This window comes from Leptonychotes weddellii, chromosome 10, assembly GCF_054177405.1.
Source record: "Leptonychotes weddellii isolate Sample4059 chromosome 10, ASM5417740v2, whole genome shotgun sequence".
In the NCBI taxonomy this organism is placed as follows: Eukaryota; Metazoa; Chordata; class Mammalia; order Carnivora; family Phocidae; genus Leptonychotes; species Leptonychotes weddellii.
Window position 1 is genome coordinate 117,226,925 of NC_138378.1, and position 18,708 is coordinate 117,245,632.

At 43.5% G+C, this 18,708-nt stretch overlaps 1 protein-coding gene across 1 annotated transcript in view; it reads right to left on the minus strand.

Annotated features, from left to right (window-relative positions):
- Positions 1 to 1,955: 1,955 nt before the first annotated feature.
- Positions 1,956 to 18,708, minus strand: part of CPSF3 (cleavage and polyadenylation specific factor 3) — a 32,252-nt gene continuing 15,499 nt past the window's right edge. The window contains exons 7-14 of the mRNA XM_081797311.1: positions 18,389 to 18,541; positions 16,561 to 16,669; positions 15,185 to 15,283; positions 13,968 to 14,062; positions 11,922 to 12,009; positions 7,317 to 7,386; positions 4,419 to 4,515; positions 1,956 to 2,271 (exon numbers count right to left, since the gene is read on the minus strand). Of these exons, the coding sequence (XP_081653437.1) occupies positions 2,170 to 2,271; positions 4,419 to 4,515; positions 7,317 to 7,386; positions 11,922 to 12,009; positions 13,968 to 14,062; positions 15,185 to 15,283; positions 16,561 to 16,669; positions 18,389 to 18,541 (813 nt within the window). The 3' untranslated portion in view covers positions 1,956 to 2,169. The remainder of the gene's footprint in view (positions 2,272 to 4,418; positions 4,516 to 7,316; positions 7,387 to 11,921; positions 12,010 to 13,967; positions 14,063 to 15,184; positions 15,284 to 16,560; positions 16,670 to 18,388; positions 18,542 to 18,708) is intronic.

Genomic DNA, 18,708 nt, shown 5'->3' on the forward strand with positions numbered 1-18,708 from the left:
ACAAGACTCGTTTGCTCAGAGTCCTTGCCACCTCAGCTGTGCCATGAAATATGATGGCTGTGACTAAAATGGGCCAGATGTTTTGAAAAAACTGAGCCTAAGGCGAAAACCAGACTCCCAAGGGAAGCAGTGCACCATAGAAAAGCTGACCTACCTCGCTGTGGCTGGGCCGTAAGGTGTCGGGAGAATGGCTGGAGCCGGAGAGACAGGTAGTGGGAGGCAGAGCCAAGTCTCCAGGCCAGGAGTTCCCCTGGCTTCAACGAGAATCATCTGGGGAGCTTTAAAAATGTGCTGATGATAAAGGGCCCTCATTCCAGACCAACTAAGTTAACTCCTGATGGTAAGATGTGGGCCTCAGTATATTTTTGCTGCTCCCCAGGTGACTCCAGCATGTAGCCAAGGTTGAGAACACCTGGCTTAGTTAAGATGTTTGGACTTGATCCTAATTACAATGAAGCCCTGAAGGACTTTCAGTAGGGAAGGCCTGAGAGCAGGTCTGTGTATTTCAGGAAGGAGGAGCAGGGAAGCTGTGGCAGGAACCAGAGGGGACAGGGTGACTGGGACTCAGAGCCACCGTGGAGAGAAGACAAGGGCAGACTCAAGAGCAATTGGAATCCTTAACTCAAATTGCTTACCTCAGGGAGAGGGACTAGGGGAAAAAGCACATTCCCTTTTTACTATATATATACTGTCTTATTAAGATATTACAGGTATGGGGGCACCTGGGTGGCTCAGTTGGTTAAGTGGCTGCCTTCGGCTCAGGTCATGATCCTGGGGTCCTGGGATCGAGCCCCGCGTCGGGCTCCCTGCTCCGCAGGAAGCCTGCTTCTCCCTCTCCCTCCGCCTGCCTCTCTGCCTACTTGTTCTCTTTCTCTCTCTGTCAAATAAATAAATAAAATCTTTAAAAAAAAAAGATACTACAGGTATGTATTTTTTGTAACTTAAAAATGTTTTTAAATCTCTCAAAACTGGGGTGCCTGGGTGGCTCTGTTGGTTGAGCGACCGACTCTTGATTTCGGCTCAGGTCGTGAGATCGAGCCCCACGTTGGGCTCCGTGCTTGGCAGGAGTCTGCTTGGGATTCTCTCCCTCTGCCCCTCCTGCTTGTTCTCTTGCTTTCTCTAAAATAAAATAAATCTTTAAAAAAAAAAATCTATCATAAAGTCTTACATGACACCAATGGTGACCCTTAGAACTTTGGTTTGGGCCAGAGACAAAAGTGGGGTAGGGTATCTTACAGAACTATTTCAAGTAAAACTTCAGATTTGTGCACTCAAGCTTGTCACAACACAGGGAAGGAGCGCTTGGTGGCTGTAAGTCACCAAGAGGTGAGGCAAGGAGAGGACTAACAGGGTCGGTGGAGTTTAGGGACTGTGGTTGGCGGACGCCTTTAGCTTGACGGTGAGTGTGAGCGACTCTCGAGTTGGGCAGGAAGGTGAGAGCGAGTTTCTGCTCGTGCTCGCCCCCCCGCAGAGGCGGCAGTCAGACCCATGCGTGGAAGCAGACCCCAAGGACACCCCGGCTGATCTGCTCCCTCAGCACGCCGCACCCCTACACTCCTGTGCCAGTTACTTGCAAGTCTGCACGCGTCTTACACACGCTTCAGAAAACTGGCCTAATGATTAATTTACACACAGAGCAATTCAACAACTCACACCTGAATCCCCTGGAGCTTGAGGCATAAAAATTATAGTCTGAATATCTCTGAATTGAATGTGAACTGAGTATCTTTGAATTGAAAGAAAATATCACTGAATCCCGAAAGTCGTAATTTTACAAATGTACAAATTAAGGAATTTGCCAAGAGTATCAGGAGGGAACAGAAAAGCACTTGAGGTGATAATCTCTATTAATTCCCTTCAGAATATGGACATAAAAATACAAACCATCATGCATTTTCTTTCCTTAAAAAGGCCACGAAGACACTGATTCAGTTGCTATGAGCAGATCTGAAAGGTTTCACTGGCAGCTTAGGCAGTTTATTCAGCAAATATTTTGGAATAATGGACAGATCAGCTGGTAATTTAGCAGCACCCAAGCTGTTGGAATCAGGGCCCTTTGACGTCACAAGTCACTAGGCTACTCCCGAGAAACTAAGGTATTTTATTTTAAGTCACAGAAGTGGAGTCAAGCGTTCCGAAGAAGCTCACGTCGCCGGAGGCGGCCGGCTGTCAGTGAACGGGGGTGAGGGCCTCATACAGCCTCTGTGCGGCTAGCTCCACCATTTCCCGCAGGGATTCGTCTTCCTCGCTCCCTTCTTCGCATTCTACAGTCTGAAAGTGAAAGCACAAACAGGCCTTTCACCCTAAGTGTCTACAAGTGTTCTACGGAAGACAGACTGATCCTCTTTAGCGATCCTCATTTCCGGGAGGGGCGGGGGTCACCGAAACCTGGCATCTGGGGCCCCGAGCTGTGGCCCTCAGGCCTGCAGGCGTGGGCCCGACCTGCGGAGCGCGACTGCACAATCACTGGGTCTAATTAGAGGTTAATTTTGGAAAAAGGAATAAATGGAAAATCTAGTGAACTAGATTTAATTCAAAGCCCATATTCTGACCCAGTAAGTTTCATTACCAGGAACTCAGTCTTTGTAATACCAATTACTTAGCAAGCTCAAAATCTGTATTAAATCTGATTTAGACTAATAATCTTCTAGTAATTTCTCAGCTACAAAACACTATATGTGGTTTTAAAATTTTATCATACTATAAATATTGCTCATATTACAACTTAGTAAGGAAAGAAAAAGTAACACCCTTAATTCTATAACCTAATGATAACTCCTGTGAACATTTCAGCGTATAACCTTCCAGACTTTGAGCTACACATATGTATTTCTTTAAAACCAAAATGGGGTAATTTGTCATACTTGCGATCTTGTTAACTTTTCTTGCCCCTCACTGATGCGGGGGGACAACTGTGCCCATCAGTGATCCCCATCGCCCTCCTGCTGATGGCTGCCTGTACAGACCTCCGTGTCGGGGAGTACACCACACACACAATCTATTGTGATTTCATTTAGTTTCCTACTCGTGCATATTTCGGTCTCTTGCAGTTCTGCTGATGTTACAATCAACGCTAGAAGAGAAATCCTTGTATATATCTTTGCTCGAATTATTTTATTATTAACTTGTCCAATTATTTTCTTTGATTAGATGCAGTAAGTGGAATTGTGGATAAAGGTATTTACTTTTCTGAGCTTTTCTAAGCATTTCACCAACTACACTGCGGAAAGAACGTGCCAGCTCATTTACAACCCCCTCCCGGCCCCAAACTGACCCTGATAATAAACTGTGGCCCGGTTTTCCCCGGCGCCGGGCCCAGCACTCTTGTTCATCTGTGCCCAAGTGTTAAGCAAACAGTGAGGTTTTGTACTTTCAATCCGTATTTCCTCTAATTACTAGTGGATCGGAGCTGAACATCTGATTCACGTGCTTGCTGGCTGTCCAGACTTCTTCTCTAGTGAACCACTTGCTTATATTCTTAGCTTATTTTTCTAGTGGGATAAAATAAACTAGTGTCTCCTCAAAGCATCTATATAGTCAAAGAACATAAATTTAAAACCTATGTTGTTTGTTTAGTAGAACTGTTCTAATCTTCAAAAACAAGACTGTAAGATATACGTATTCACTTATGCTTATGAAATAATTATGCAGGATCTGTAGCGTAAGACCAGAGCAGGCCCCAAAATCTTGAATCCCATTGTTTGGAAAAGCCACTTGGATCTTGCTGGTAAAACCAGAGAACAGCTTCTCTGAAAAAATCTGGAATCAACTGGATGCCAAATAAGAGAAATGGACTCAGGCCTCTCGTGCAAAAGTAAATGACGGGGAATATACACACAAGAACCGTGTGCTGTGCAGCAAGGCGCAAGAACACTTAGGACAGGGGCGCCTGGGTGGCTCAGTCGTTAAGCATCTGCCTTCAGCTCAGGTCATGATCCCAGGGTCCCGGTATCGAGCCCCGCATCGGGCTCGCTGCTCAGCGGGAAGCCTGCTTCTCCCTCTCCTACTCCTCCTGCTTGTGGTCCCTCTCTCGCTGTGTCTCTCTCTGTCAAATAAATAAATAAAATCTTAAAAAAAAAAAACACTTAGGACAGGATGGGGCAAGAACGCAGGGCGCCTGGCCGGCTCGGTCAGAAGAGCATCCGACTTTTGATCTTGGGGTCGTGAGTCTGAGCCCCACACTAGGTGTAGAGATTACTAAAAAAATAAATAAGCTTAAAAAAAAAGAAAGAAAAAAAACAGGAATGTGTAACTTTACATATAATAACATAAAGCCTGTAAAAAGCAAATGTAGGAAAAAACACTGGAAGGAAATGCCAAAATGCGGAAGTGAGCTGTCTGGTGTGAGACCAGAGATTACTTTTGTTTTAACTTTCTTTCCCAAATGTCCTGAAATGTGGGAAGGAGCAGCTACATACCCGTGTCTCCAAGTTTATATTAGCAGTTTTCCCGTCCACTGTGACACTGAGAATAGAACCATCTTTTACACTTACACAGTCTTCTCCAAATATGTCCCTTAAAGATAAACAAAGATGCAGTATTAGTGCAAAATGCATTAACAAGTAAGTCAAGTACATTTTTATATACCAGGGGAAAAATAATATTGAAGATAACCCCTAGTTCTGAAGTAGAATACTTCTATCTATTCCTGAGATGTATTTAATTTAACTTCACATATTTTACTAATTTTATAAAATGGTTAAAGTACACAGCAATCATTTAGTAAGACTGCTTTCTTCAGGGGCACCTGGCTGGCTCAGCTGGTAGAGCATGTGACTCTTGACCTCAGGGTTGTGAGTTCGAGCCCCACGTCGGGCCAAGCGCTTACTTAACAAAAAAAAAGCATGCTTTCTTCAGCTGGTATTGTGCTATGCACTTTATACACATGATCTTAACTTACAATTTTAGTAAGAAGCCTCTTTTACACAGGAGGAAAACAAGACCCAGGGAAGGGATTTGCCTGCAGCCCCCACGGCTGGAAGGCAGCGGGGCTGGGATTGAAATGCAGGCATCTCCACTGAACAGACTCAAGTCCGCTGCTGTCTGCTCCTCTGAATCAATTTCAAACGCCTCCTTTGAGTTAAACTCTTCACTGACCATCTGCTATGTGCCAACTTCTTAGGGATGGAAGTCACTGAGAGACTGCGTCTGTCGCCAAGGAGCTAGAGTTTAATCATTAATTTCCACGTCCGTCCGCATCAGTTGCCCAGGCGCCTGCAACCGCCGTCCAAGCAGCAGGCTGGAGCCAGGCCTGGGGGCAGCCCGCGGTCTGACAAGCCAGACAGGCCGGCACTGCCCACGCGGAGCCCGCGGGGTCACGGGGAGGCCCGGCCAGCCGCCTGCTTTTAGGAAGTTAATGGTAATAAATACGTTTGAATAAACTTGGCTGGGTAACCTAGTTACTAAGGAAAAATGCTGTATTTTAACTACAGAAATATATTCAAAAGGTAGGGAAAAAATATCTCATGTTCATGTAATCAATTCCTGGTTTGTTTACAGAAACCAGTAAACTCCCACCTACACAATACTAAGGATTTAAACGACTGGAGTTTTTAGATTATGATCGATTGGAAGTCTAAACACTCCGGAATGTCACGTTCATGAGGCGAACGTAAGCTCTGGCTCTTTGGCTCCTGTTCCTGTTTCTCACAGTTCACGTGTGTGTGTGGAAGGGCGAGGAAGAGGGACAGGGCGGCGGCCGGGCCAGCAAGCCGCGGAGAGAAGGCGGGAGGGCGGCGGCCTGTCAGGATCGCCCGCAGCCCAGCGAGCTTCCCTCCGGCACCACCGACTGTGCTGCCTGGGGGGGCTTAGCCCGTCCAGGGCAACACCGGTTTGCTCTCCGCGAAGCTTCCAGCAGCAGCGCTGCCAGACGGCACAGCTGTTCCAGTCGCGTGCCCCGCGGGCCCCGCAGGCCCCCGACACCTGCCTTCCGCGGAAGCGCTTTTTAACCTGGACTCCTGGGAGGGGCTGCGGGGACGGGCATCTAACCCCTCGACGACAAAGATAAAAGCGTGGGAGGCTGTGTGTTAAGTTGCGCAGTCTCACCCGACTGTCCCGGGCGTCCAGGATCTCGAATGATTAGGACACTCAGGCTGGCAGGTCGGGCTTTCCGAAACTGCAGAGTGCAGCCCTCTGCAGACAAGAGTCGGGGACGGGGCGGGGACGGGGCGGGGGCGGCGGGGGGGGGGGGGACTGCTCTGACCGCAGGGGTGGGGACACAAACACAGAAGCTGCTGCCTTTTGAATGGCACTGCCTGTCCCTGTTCCCGCCTGTGAGCTACTTTCCAGTCTGTACGACAGGGATGCTTTTTAATATCAAAATGGCAACACCAAGAACATTTTTCTGAAGATGTGTGGTAGCTTCTTCTAGCAAGGTCACCTCTGAAAGCCTATCCGTTTTTTAAAAGCTACTAATTGGCTGCCTTAAAAGATTATCAGTGAGGAATTTGGGGGGAAGGAAGGAACAGATAGGTTAACATAAAACCTCCAATATGCAGAGGACCTTCTTTTGTTAAGACATCTAGTCAATGAACTTTCAATTTAAATACAGAGGCAGTTAATAAAAGTGAGAAAAAAAAGTAGAAGCAGTCACTCAACAAGAATTTGAGAGATACTATGTTCAAATCTTTTAATTTTCCTTTTCTTGGCATAATACATAGCTTAAATGGTGGTTATCCACTATGATGCAAGTGATTATTTTATCTGGAAAAAAAATCCCCAAATCAGTATCTAAAAAAATTTTTATTTTAAGTAGGCTCCACACCCACTGTGGGGCTTCAACTCATGACCTTGTGATCAAGAGTCACATGATCCACTGACTGAGCTAGCCAGGAGCTCCCCCAAATCAGTCTTAAAGAGTATTTGAGAAAAGGGGAAAGACCTAATATCTGGTGTTTAGAAAAATACTGAGTTTAAAGGTACTTCTTAGTTTACAGACTTATTATCTGAGAAGAGTCCAGAAGAAAACCATTCTTAACGCAGAACTCACATTTAAGGAGAACATGTATAGTAATTCTTAAAGGCACATTAACACCAGGTGAAGAGTTTAGTACTTGACCTCAGTAAAGATGTACGAATCTCAGTCGACCATGCCAGAAAGAGCTAACCAAGGTCACAAGTATTTGGAACTAGCTAGAGTGTTAGCTGGAAGGATGAGGTTCAAACCACTTTACGGATACAAACACAGACATTCAGAGCAATTAAGAGACCTGTCTGAGCTTCACAACCATCAGTGAGCCAGAACTAAATCCCGGCCTCCTCCTTCCCGCCCTTGGCCTCACCACCCCTTATGGGGCAATAATGGGGACAATACTTACTGGAGCATGATCTCCAGCCTCTTGCTATAAACGTGCATTTCTAATTTTTTAGAAACCTTTTGTACTGCACCTGGGGAAAAAAAAGCAACAGAGATCAATTTCCAAATTCTTATTTAGAATAGTTCCCGAGTCAATATCAGAACACAGTTACTGATAAGATTTAAGGTGATCAACTATGGAATCCTTCAAGTGACAAACAAACCATCTACCTGCTGAGGCAAATTGCTATTTTCATCCCTTTATCTTTTGTTCTTGTTAAATGCAGAACCACAAAATGACATTTAAGATTACTTTACATTTTATTTATAATGCTCCTCAAACTTTTCCACATTTCATGTATGTGCGGAAGTAACCTTGTAACTCTAGGACTCCTGGGGCACATCCTGGCTCAGAGATCTCTGGAGCTTTCATTTTACCTAAAACATTATATAACTTTTGCATTCTTGTACCTATACTGATTTTAATAAAATTAATATTTAAAACCATGCACCAGTTAGATCACTTAGCTTTCCCTCCCCAAAACACGGTAATCTGACAGTTCAGGAAGATGATCTGGTGTTTCAAGTGTGCCCCGGGACATCAGTAAGTGCCCCCCAGCCCATCACCAGCAGCAAAACCATGCAGAACTGGCTGGCAGTTCCTTGAAAAGTGAAACATTCAGTTAGCATATGACCCAGCAACTCTACTCCCAGGTACAGACCCAAGAGAAGTGAAAACACATGTCTACACAAAAACTTGTACATCAATGCTGAGAGCAACATTATCCATGACAGCCAAATGGTAGAAACAACCCAAATGTCTATCAACTAATGAATGGAGAGACAAAATGTGGTATACAATGGAAAATTATTTCGCCATGAAAAGGAATGAAGTCCTGATTCATGCTACAATATGGATGAAACTTGAAAGCATTATGCTAAGTGAAAGAAGCCAGTCACAAAAAACCGTGTATTATGATTCAATTTTTATGAAATGTCCAGAAGAGGTAAATCCATAGAGAGAGAAAGTAGGAGAAAAAAAAAGCAAGCAGATTAGTGGCCATCTTGATTGGGGGCTGATAGCTAAAGAATATGACGTTTCTTTGTGGAGTGATATAAGTGTTTTCAAGTTGATCATAGTGAACCTAGTCTGTGGAAAAGAGCCAGACTGCCATTTTTCCTAAATTATTCTGTAAGTCAGACTACAGTTACTCTGATTGCTTTTAAATCATGAGGCTTTTTCCTTCTTTTTAAAAAATGCAGGTCTCACTGGTATATAACATTATATTAATTTCAGGTATACAACATGATGATTTGATATTTGTATACACAGCGAAATAATCGCAAGAAGTGCAGTTAACCATCCATCACAACCCACAGTCGCAAAAGGTTTTTTCCTTATGGTGAAATAGTTTTGAGTTTTAACTGAATATACAATGAACCAGATGCCAGCCAAGAAAGCTATATAATAAAACCTTATACTTTAATTATAATCATTAATTCTGTTAAGTATTAAACAAGCATTTAACTGACATGTAAAATCCCATGAAATACATTAAAAACTATCTAAGCTATGAAACTATTAAAAGAAACTTTCCAAATTCTGAGTGCACATGTATGCATATTTGCCTATTTATCACTAATATTTATGACAAACTCCTCAGATACCCAAGATTATATGTGTACAATGTGAAATCATAGTTATCTATGTACACCTGCCCCTAGTAGGCGTGTGTGTCAGGACACAGACGTGCTGAAAACAGGTGCAGTGCCAAACGGAAGGACGTAATGGAACAGAACATAAAAGAATATATTTTGAAAATGCTTAAGCTTGGCTGTGTGTCCTTGATGAGAACAGGGGGATACAGAAATTGAAGGCGGGGCTAAACACACACACAGATAAAAACACAAGTTGTATTTCCAGGCTAATGTAGCACATACACTCCTTGGGTCACTGTCTTCTCTCTTTAAAATTCATCTTGTCTGCTTTCTCTCACCCTCTGTATCTAACCCAGCAGGAAAGACTGCAGGCTTGACCTTCAACCCATCTCCAGAACCCAAGCACTTTCTGCCACCCCCCCACCCGCATGGCCACAAAAGCTCTCAACTGAAACACCTTTCTTTACTTGCCCTCCCAGTCTCTCAACGAGCACCAGCGCAACCCTTTAAAAACCTTACAACATAACATGCTTCACTCAGACTACAAGTCCAAAGTCCTTAAAATGGTCCATAAAGCCCTACACTTCTGCCCCTGCTCCAAACCCTATGGAGCCGCCCTGGCGCTCACTAGACCACCAGCTCCCCGGTGCTCACTAACCATCTGCCGTGTTCGCTGCTGTGCCCTGAGCACCGAGAATAATACCTGCCCAACAGAAGGTGCTCGATAAATATTTGTCAAATGAATGCTAGCTTTGCAAGCACCTCATTGCTCCGGAAGAACAGACTCTCCTTTTCTGAATACAACACAAAGCAGGGAAGCACTAGGGAACCCAGGGCCGCCAGCTAATTCAGCACAGTTAACTCATGGAAAAAACCCTCTTGTAGCCTGTCTGCAGTGACTCCCTGCGGAGTGCCCAGACGCTAACCTTAGGAAGCAATGTTTACACTGTTGTTATTATTATTAAAAATGGATCACTAATAATATAATAGCCATTGCTGACTAGCACAGATCAGAGTAAAGGCACACTTTCACTCTGGACCAGAGTACTAAGAGAAATGCGCAATATAAAGTCAGACCCATCTAAGGTCGCTCGCGCGCTCCTTCCTGTTCGACACAGACAGGACACATTTGGTGATTATCTGTTCTCGTTTTCCAGCACAGTCGCTAAGCGGCAGCTTTGTCACAGCTGCAGATGGCGTCTGGACACCAAAGTCGACAGGCTCAGGCCCAACACGCCCCGAGGCCCCTGCCCCACCACGCAGCGCGGAAACGGGCTCAGGGTGGCTACGACGTGACATGGCCCTGAAGACCCCCCCAGCATCCTAACACCGTTTGTGCGTAATGTCTCATATTTCGGAAAAGTACACAAATACCTGACAAAAATACTGACATCAGGTGCTTATATCACAGGACAGACTTCATTTTACAAAAGGGTTATCAAAATGCAGTGAACAGAAAGGAGTCCGGGAGGTTAAAGCAATTCAGTTCTGAGTGTCTGATCTGAACGGAACAAAGCTAAGATACAAAGGGAAGGCCGGCTGTGTTCTCAGGGAAGTGGGCATCGATCCTGCAGGGTGTGCCCACTCAAGGCTCTGGATTTGAACCCTTCCTTCTTGTTCTCTGCCCTCCACTCTGCCCCTCAGCGCACCACCACTCATCGGTTGTGACGTCAGCGCAAGGAAGCTCCTCCTTCCCACACACCTCCACCTCGCGCTTTGTCCTTTGTATTTCTATCACCTAAGGAAAATGTAAAATAGGAAAATAAGAAAAACCTGACAACCGCCTTTCGCGCTGTTCCGCCACATGTGTACTTCTGTGCCCGGGGACACACGCTGACACTGAGTGGGCACCCCGGGAGAACCCGGGCTCGTGGAGGAGCCATCCTACATGCACACGGGGTGGCCGCTCCCCACCAGCTAATTCCACCAACACAGGTCACCGGCGGCGTCCAGATGAACGTTTTCACCATTTTACTATTACTCAAAACAAATACAAGCGCTCACCAGTACCTCAGATAAGTAAGTTAGATTCGTCTAGGGGCGCCTGGGTGGCTCAGTCGTTAAGCGTCTGCCTTCGCTCAGGTCATGATCCCTGAGTCCTGGGATCGAGCCCCGCATCGGGCTTCCTGCTTGGTGGGCAGCCTGCTTCTCCCTCTCCCACTCCCCCTGCTTGCGTTCCCTCTCTCACTGTGTCTCTCTCTGTCAAATATATAAATAAAATCTTTAAAAAAAAAAAAAAAAGATTCGTCTAGGTATTTATTCGGTTCATCATACAGACGCGGTCAGGTACAAGACAATGGATTATTAAGTATCCAGCAAAACGTTTTTTCCTCCTGCAATCAAAGACTACCTACTTGTTTATTCTTTGTAATTTCAAGGAAGAGAATCATTTTCTCAGAGCACAACCTGGTACCATGAGAAGGGTAAAGGCTGGGAGGCTTCCCCGAATTCTTCATGGGCTACCTTCCATGCCAATGAAGCGTTACACTGAGTTATGTATAAAATAGATACAACTGGAAAGAAATAACACAGATATCTTCACTAGTGTCTTCTTTGACTGAAAATGGCTACTTAGAAAAGAAAACCTAAAGTGACTGCAAAATTGCCGTAAGGAGGGATTCCATTCTGTTCAATGGGTTTTCCTGAACACCAACAGGGCCACCGATTTTCTTATTAGACTGCTGGCTCGATTCAGCAATATTTTGGAATTTCTGATTGAGAGGACTGTGACTAAGGAATTTTATCTTAGTGTTCATGGCAACCAGATTTTCGGCAACAGCACAAATAAAGACCCAGGACAAGAAGTAAAATATGAGTAACATGCAGTGTTATGCACATATTGTATCTTGAAGGCTACAGGAGTGGAACAAGCAGATTTCAGATTCTAGGATTCTGTCTTTTGCTTTTTAGTTCACAGACCATGGGAGAAGTGAAAGAATTAATTGATAAAAATGCAATCATTCCGTACCTTTCCTTATCTTCGGGTTGGACTGGACTTCCAGTATCACGGTTGTTACTGTGTCTGCATACATGTCATTGGAAGGGTTTGCCAGCCACTGTGAAGAAAAGGGCAGCAGCAGAACGGTGTGAGCAGGGCCGGCCACAAACGCTGTGCGCGCTACCTGCGCATCCACGGACTGTACGTACGGGACTTTGCGTCGTGCATTTCCACTGACTGAAACTAACCTGCAATTAATAATGCTGGACTTCTCTAAGATGTACTGAGTGCTTCCTCTGAGGCAAGGGCTTTATGGGCATCCCCACACTTGATCCTCAGAACACCTTCATTTTACAGAGGTCACTTGCATGAGGTAACACAGCAGTAACTCAGGTACTGGGATCAAATGCAGATCCCTGAGCACTGGGTTTCATAAGCACACAGCATGGGAAGAAGGCGGTATTTTTAAACACTTCCTTTTGTTTCCCACGCGAAGCCTAGGCCCCTTGCCCCTGCACATGCCCAGGGCTCCAAGACGGTTTTCCTCCTCTGCCAGGTGAATGTGGGACCAGGTGAATTATTTCAGGAACAAGTGCCTTCCCTAATGTGTAAGGGGCGCCTGGGGGCTCAGTCGGTTGAGCGTGCTACTCTTGATTTCAGTTCAGGTCGTGGTCTCGGGGTCATGAGATGGAGCCCTGTGCGTGGGCTCTGCGCTCAGCAGGGAGTCTGCTTTAAGATTCTTTCCCGGGGCACCTGGGTGGCTCAGATGGTTGAGCGACTGTCTTCGGCTCGGGTCATGATCCCGGAGTCCCGGGATTGAGCGGCTCCCGGCTCGGCGGGGAGCCTGCTTCTCGTCTGACCCTCCCCCCTCTCATGCTGTTTCTCTCTCGCTCGCTCTCTAATAAATAAATAAATAAAATCTTTAAAAAAAAAAAAAAAGATTCTTTCCCGCTATCCCTCTCAAAGCTTGTGCATGCGCACTTTCTCTCTCCCTCTCTCCAAAAGAAATGGCCAAAATCTTAAAAAAAAAAATCTGTAAGAACAGAACAGCAGACCATCTAGATGGGGAATTTACACAGGATTCTACCTCGAGGCAGAGAAAGAGATGAGGTACTTCCCTGGATCATTTGGTTCCAGGATTCACTTTGAAAGTCCTTCTTTAAACTTAACAGATGCCAAGTTATCAAAATCAACCATCAAATTAATTTGGTGTCTGGGTTCCAAATTCTACCAGTAGGAATTTAAAATTCTAATAGTAGGAACCACACACAGTGGTTTCTAGCCTTTGTGTATTTGGGTCAAAGTAATATTGCTTATTTGAATTTTCAAAATTCCACTCTTAAGAGCGCTGCGTGACGTCTATTTGTTTCAAAGTAACAGAATTTGATTTTTATCTTGAGAATGTTGGATATTTTGATATAAGTGAAGACATCCAGCACTATCACAAAATTAGTTGGGACTTCTCACATGAGACCTATATTCACTACACATACTAAATATTAAGCCTTAATTTAACATTAGTTCCATTTCTTTTTTTTTTTTTTTTTAGATTTTATTTATTTATTTGACAGAGAGAGACACAGCGAGAGAGGGAACACAAGCAGGGGGAGTGAGAGAGGGAGAAGCAGGCTTCCCGCAGAGCAGGGAGCCTGATGCGGGGCTCAATCCCAGGACCGTGGGATCATGACCGGAGCTGAAGGCAAACACTTAACAACTGAGCCACCCAGGCGCCCCTCATTTCTTTTCTTTTCTTTTCAACTAGGCTCCACACCAGGCATGGAGCCCAGTGCAGGCCTTGAACTCATGACCCTGAGATCAAAACCTGAGCTGAGACAGTTGAGCTGGATGCTCAACGGACTGAGGTACCCAGTTGCCCTTCATATTAGTTTCTATGTTATTGGAACTACATAGAAAGTGCCCAGCTATGTCATATTTAAAGCTGATCTGGGCAAGAAAAATATGCACACACACACATATATTTTTCCCTGACTGAGAAGAAACAAATTTTCTCTATAATTACATGTGAAGTCTTAAAATTTTTTCCCCTCCTTGTTTAGGTAAATGATCTTATCTTACTTCTAATACCACCATTCCTGGCTCCTGTATGACAGTGATATTTTTGAATACTTTCAGAGCAGGTTTTTCTTGAATTTCTAATTCTTCCACGTCACCTGAAAAAAAGAGTATCAAGATGTATATAATTTTCTGATAATCTTCCAGAGGCATTATTATTGCTTTGTTTATAGAGATAGCTGAAATAAATCTGATACACAATGAAAAAATTACCCATTTGTGTACTTAGATTTCAAATAACTAAGTTTTATGTGAACTGCTTGCAGCAACTGAAAGATCTCAACATGTATTAAACTCATATAACGAGGCAGGATTTACCTTGGACCTTCAACATTTTTTCAGTCACAAACTTTGGTGATTGTCAAACATGTGTTTCTGTAAGAGATTTAGCCACTAGCATCTTAAAATTTAACATGAGACTAGTCAACTACTTCCAACTAGTCACTTCTGCCTTCTGTCTTCATAGACTTCATCACTCTACAGGAATATTCTGTTGTTTAAAAGGAGACTTTTCTGGTCCTCCCAGGAACCTCTTAATTAAGGGTTAATTTTATTAACTTTCTGTGTTATGATCTATAATTCTGATATGAGGATCTGAAGTAAAAGAAAAGAAGATTTTCGTTCTACTGGTTTATTTTATGGTTGTATTTTGCTATTTGAATTATGAAGAGCATATTAATATAAAGTATAATTTATTATTCAAATGTTCCTGCTTATTAGAGGGAATCCACACCTTTTAACTTAGTCAGTGCCCCTCATTATGTTCATGCCCCAAAATCTCTAGCTCCGAATGGTCTAATATGAAAACAGAACAGGTTTGCTGTTTTACTGGCCTTTGGCCAGCGGTCATGTGTTCTTGTAAAAGCTGCTGTATAGACTGGTCCTGATGGAACCAGAAAACTTATTTTCTGAATAAGAAAAGAAATAGATGAAATTTAGCACTAGCATACACTAAAGTGGATTTTAAACATGAGGAGCAAAGATTACTGATTTTAGAATTTTCAGTGGATCAAGGATAAGAAGTATAACACAATTTTAAAAATTTATGAGTACACTTTCAAAAATTCACCAAAGCTGAGAACATGTCCAAGCAAAGTACAAATAAAATTTGTGCAAATTCTGAGATAATTACCCAAATTAAATAACATCCTTTCCCAGATATATACTTATCTTACTCAAAAGCAGAAAACAATTAGGTGCATTTTAACAAATACACACACCTGTCAATTTCTGTAGTTGGTAATAGAGCAAATTAAAAGGACCGGTATAGGGAATGGCTTGGGTCTGTTTCACAGTGCTCATGGCCAAGTCAGTATAATCTGAAGAGGAAATTAGAATAAATACACTTTAAGTAACAATACTAATCACACAAAATACAATCTGCAATCTACAATCTGCACATACAGGGGCAGAGGGAAGTTAAAGCAAGGTAAACAAGAACATGTTTTTCAGAAAGCATACAAGGTGCTCCTTAATCTCTTTCCACCCTACATTTCCCCCTTTAACTCCCTACGCCCACCCCTGCTCCCCGACTAGTTAGCTTATGCTTCAGCTATAAGACAGCAGCCTCACTGCCCTGAAAACATCGGGTCCCTGCAGGTCTCCAAGCCAGTACACCCCAGCTTGTCCTCTGCTGATTCCGGGCTTGGCCACTCCCGACAACCCTTCACCACGCAGCACAAGTGCTACAAAACCTTTCCGACTCTTCTAGACCTGTTTGTTCTCTCCTCACAAACTTAGGCACTTCTCTATGTCACTCAGCGTGGTGACTAGCTCTGGACAAGGACGCTTCTCTCATGAGGCAGCGTCCAGGGGCCGGGGCTGTGCTCTGTAGTGCATCGTTAGTCCTCCAGCACCCGGCATGGTGCCTGGCCCAGAGCGGGACCGCACTCACCGCTGGGAGGGGGACAACGGTGCCTGGCCCAGAGCGGGACCGCACTCACCGCTGGGAGGGGGACAACGGTGCCTGGCCCAGAGCGGGACCGCACTCACCGCTGGGAGGGGGACAAATTATACTGCACCTGCGTGGTGCGCTAAAGCTGACCGCCGGCCCAGCTCACAGATGAATACCTAAACCCTGCTATTTCTTATCCTTTCATAAAGCACTTGTACTCTATTAGTGCTTTATTGTGCATAAAACGGAGCACAGTTATTTAACGTGATACCATATTTATGGCAAAAGTAATGGTGGCCCAGCATCTATACAGACAAACAACATAAAGGCCCAGCAAGCGATGTAAAAGTCTAGGTCATAAAGATCAAAATGCATGAGTGGGGAGTCCAAGGTTACTTCAGAAAATAAAAGTACCAGGACTCCACTGCGAAAGGTGGAAAACAGGCTTGTCAAGGGTCAGCAGGAGTAGTCAACCTCGGAGGTGAACTTATGTTCCCAATTAAGAAAAAAGTCCACAAAGAATTCAAACATTTAAATAGTTCAAGGAAGATTCCCCCCCCCATTAAGTTATGTGCATTACTAACCCATCAATTTCTATGACTTGGCTGTTACTTAAAGTTTGGCCATTAGTAAGAGAAGTTTTCGTAGATTGTGTTTCAATGTGAAAATCAATTTATATTTGATGATTAATAGTATACTTACTGGAGAGATCACAAGGAGAAAGTATGTGATAATTAAAGTTTCTTTTAACAAGTATTCCCGAGACCCGCTGGCCTTGTTCTGGTTTCTTGTCTGCTAAAAAGCCCATGACCTATTAAAAAAAAAAAAGGAGGTGGAATTTCCAATTTTGGAAAACGCAATTATTCCGATACTCAATCATAATGATGCCCATTAGGCATTTAAAATCAAAAGTTGGATGCTTAACCAACTGTACCACCCAGGCGCCCCTCTAGTTAAACAAATTTTTAAATGCTGCTTACTACATTTCTTGAAGGTTTATAATGTATAATGGCCTAATAAAAACTCTGGGGGCACCTGGGTGTCTCAGTCAGTTAAGTGTCTGCCTTCAGCTCAGGTCATGATTCCAGGGTCCTGGGTTCGAGCCCCGCATTGGGCTCCCTGCTTCTCCCTCTCCCTCTGCTGCTCCCCCTGCTTGTGTGCACTCTCTCTGTCAAATAAGTAAATAAAATCTTAAAAAAAATAAGAAGTAAAAACAAAAACTCTGAAAAGTCCTGTTGTAAAGAAAGCAGCTTAATTTTGTTCAACTCCGCTTCTCCTAAATTGACTGTAAAATTCCTCCCCCTCCCCAAATCTCAACCAGCAGAGCTTGGGAAATTTAATTCTTAGATTCCTAACTGAACACATTTTTCTATAGGTACAAGGTTGCTTCCATTAAACTGGCCACTGGAAAGTTTTGAGAATACGAGTTAATTCAGGAGTAAATACAACCATCTCTGTCCTTTGGCAACAAAAGCCTCACATCTTAACTTCTGCTGACTTTTTTTCCTCTCAAACTCAACTGCAAGGAAGGATATTCATCAATTAGCCTTCTCATATCTGGCTCATTCTATATTAAAAGAACTGCTGTAAAGTTGCTCATTAATACATGTCTGATATTTAAAGCTTCAGATAAATCGTTAAAAAGTTCCCCTGAGAAGTATCTTTAAAAAAATCTTAACAGGAGATACAATTGCAGCTACCTTACAGCATCCCTCTAAAACCTCAGGTAAGATTTTTAACTATTTTATTTTTAAATTCTGAAAATACTGTATTTCAGCATCAAACATGGACAAATTTTTGTAAGTTCTATCATACCACATATATGTTTATTTTTCTTTTTTTTTTTTAAAGATTTTATTTATTTATTTGCGAGAGAGAGAATGAGAGACAGAGAGCACGAGAGGGAGGAGGGTCAGAGGGAGAAGCAGACTCCCTGCCGAGCAGGGAGCCCGATGCGGGACTCGATCCCGGGACTCCAGGATCATGACCTGAGCCGAAGGCAGTCGCTTAACCAACTGAGCCACCCAGGCGCCTTTTTTTTTTTTTTTCAAGATTTTATTTATTTATTTGCGAGAGAGAGAGAATGAGAGACAGAGAGCACGAGAGGGAGGAGGGTCAGAGGGAGAACATACCACATATATGTTTAAACATATGAGCCTATCTTTAGATTCTTTGGGAGAAGGACCAGTGGACAGAACAGTGTATTAGATGTAGTAATAAAACAGTAATGAATATTTGTTTATTCTCAGACACAGGGAGGAAAAGGAAGTGGAGATGTGGATTACAAAGCTACCAAATTCAACTGCATTAAGATCTAATGTACTTGAAAACTTCCTATGTGAAGAAATGAATTAGCAGGACCAGAAGACCTAAAAAAGCATATGGATAAAATTCTTATACAATACTAAGTAGACAGAAATCATCATTAAGGACGTTATCTTGCTTTGATGAAAAGAAGTCTGTATTTTTAAGACGTATACATTTCCCTTTAGAAAAGACCCGGATAAGATCAGAAACCATAACCTTTTACCTTGGCTAGCTTTTCTCCTCTGAAATTCAAGGTCACAGCTTCTGTATTCCGAGGATTATGAACCTCTATGTGAACTTCATCGTTGTCCTCATATTCTCGAATCAGGGCTGCTTTCAATCTGGCCATTTCATTCTGTTCTCCATGGACTAAAATCTACATAGAATGAATTGTAAGAATAGCCAAACTATGGAAAGAGCCAAGATGTCCATCAACAGATGAATGGATAAAGAAGATGTGGTATATATATACAATGGAATATTATGTAGCCATCAAAAGGAATGAGATCTTGCCATTTGCAACGACATGGATGGAACTGGAGG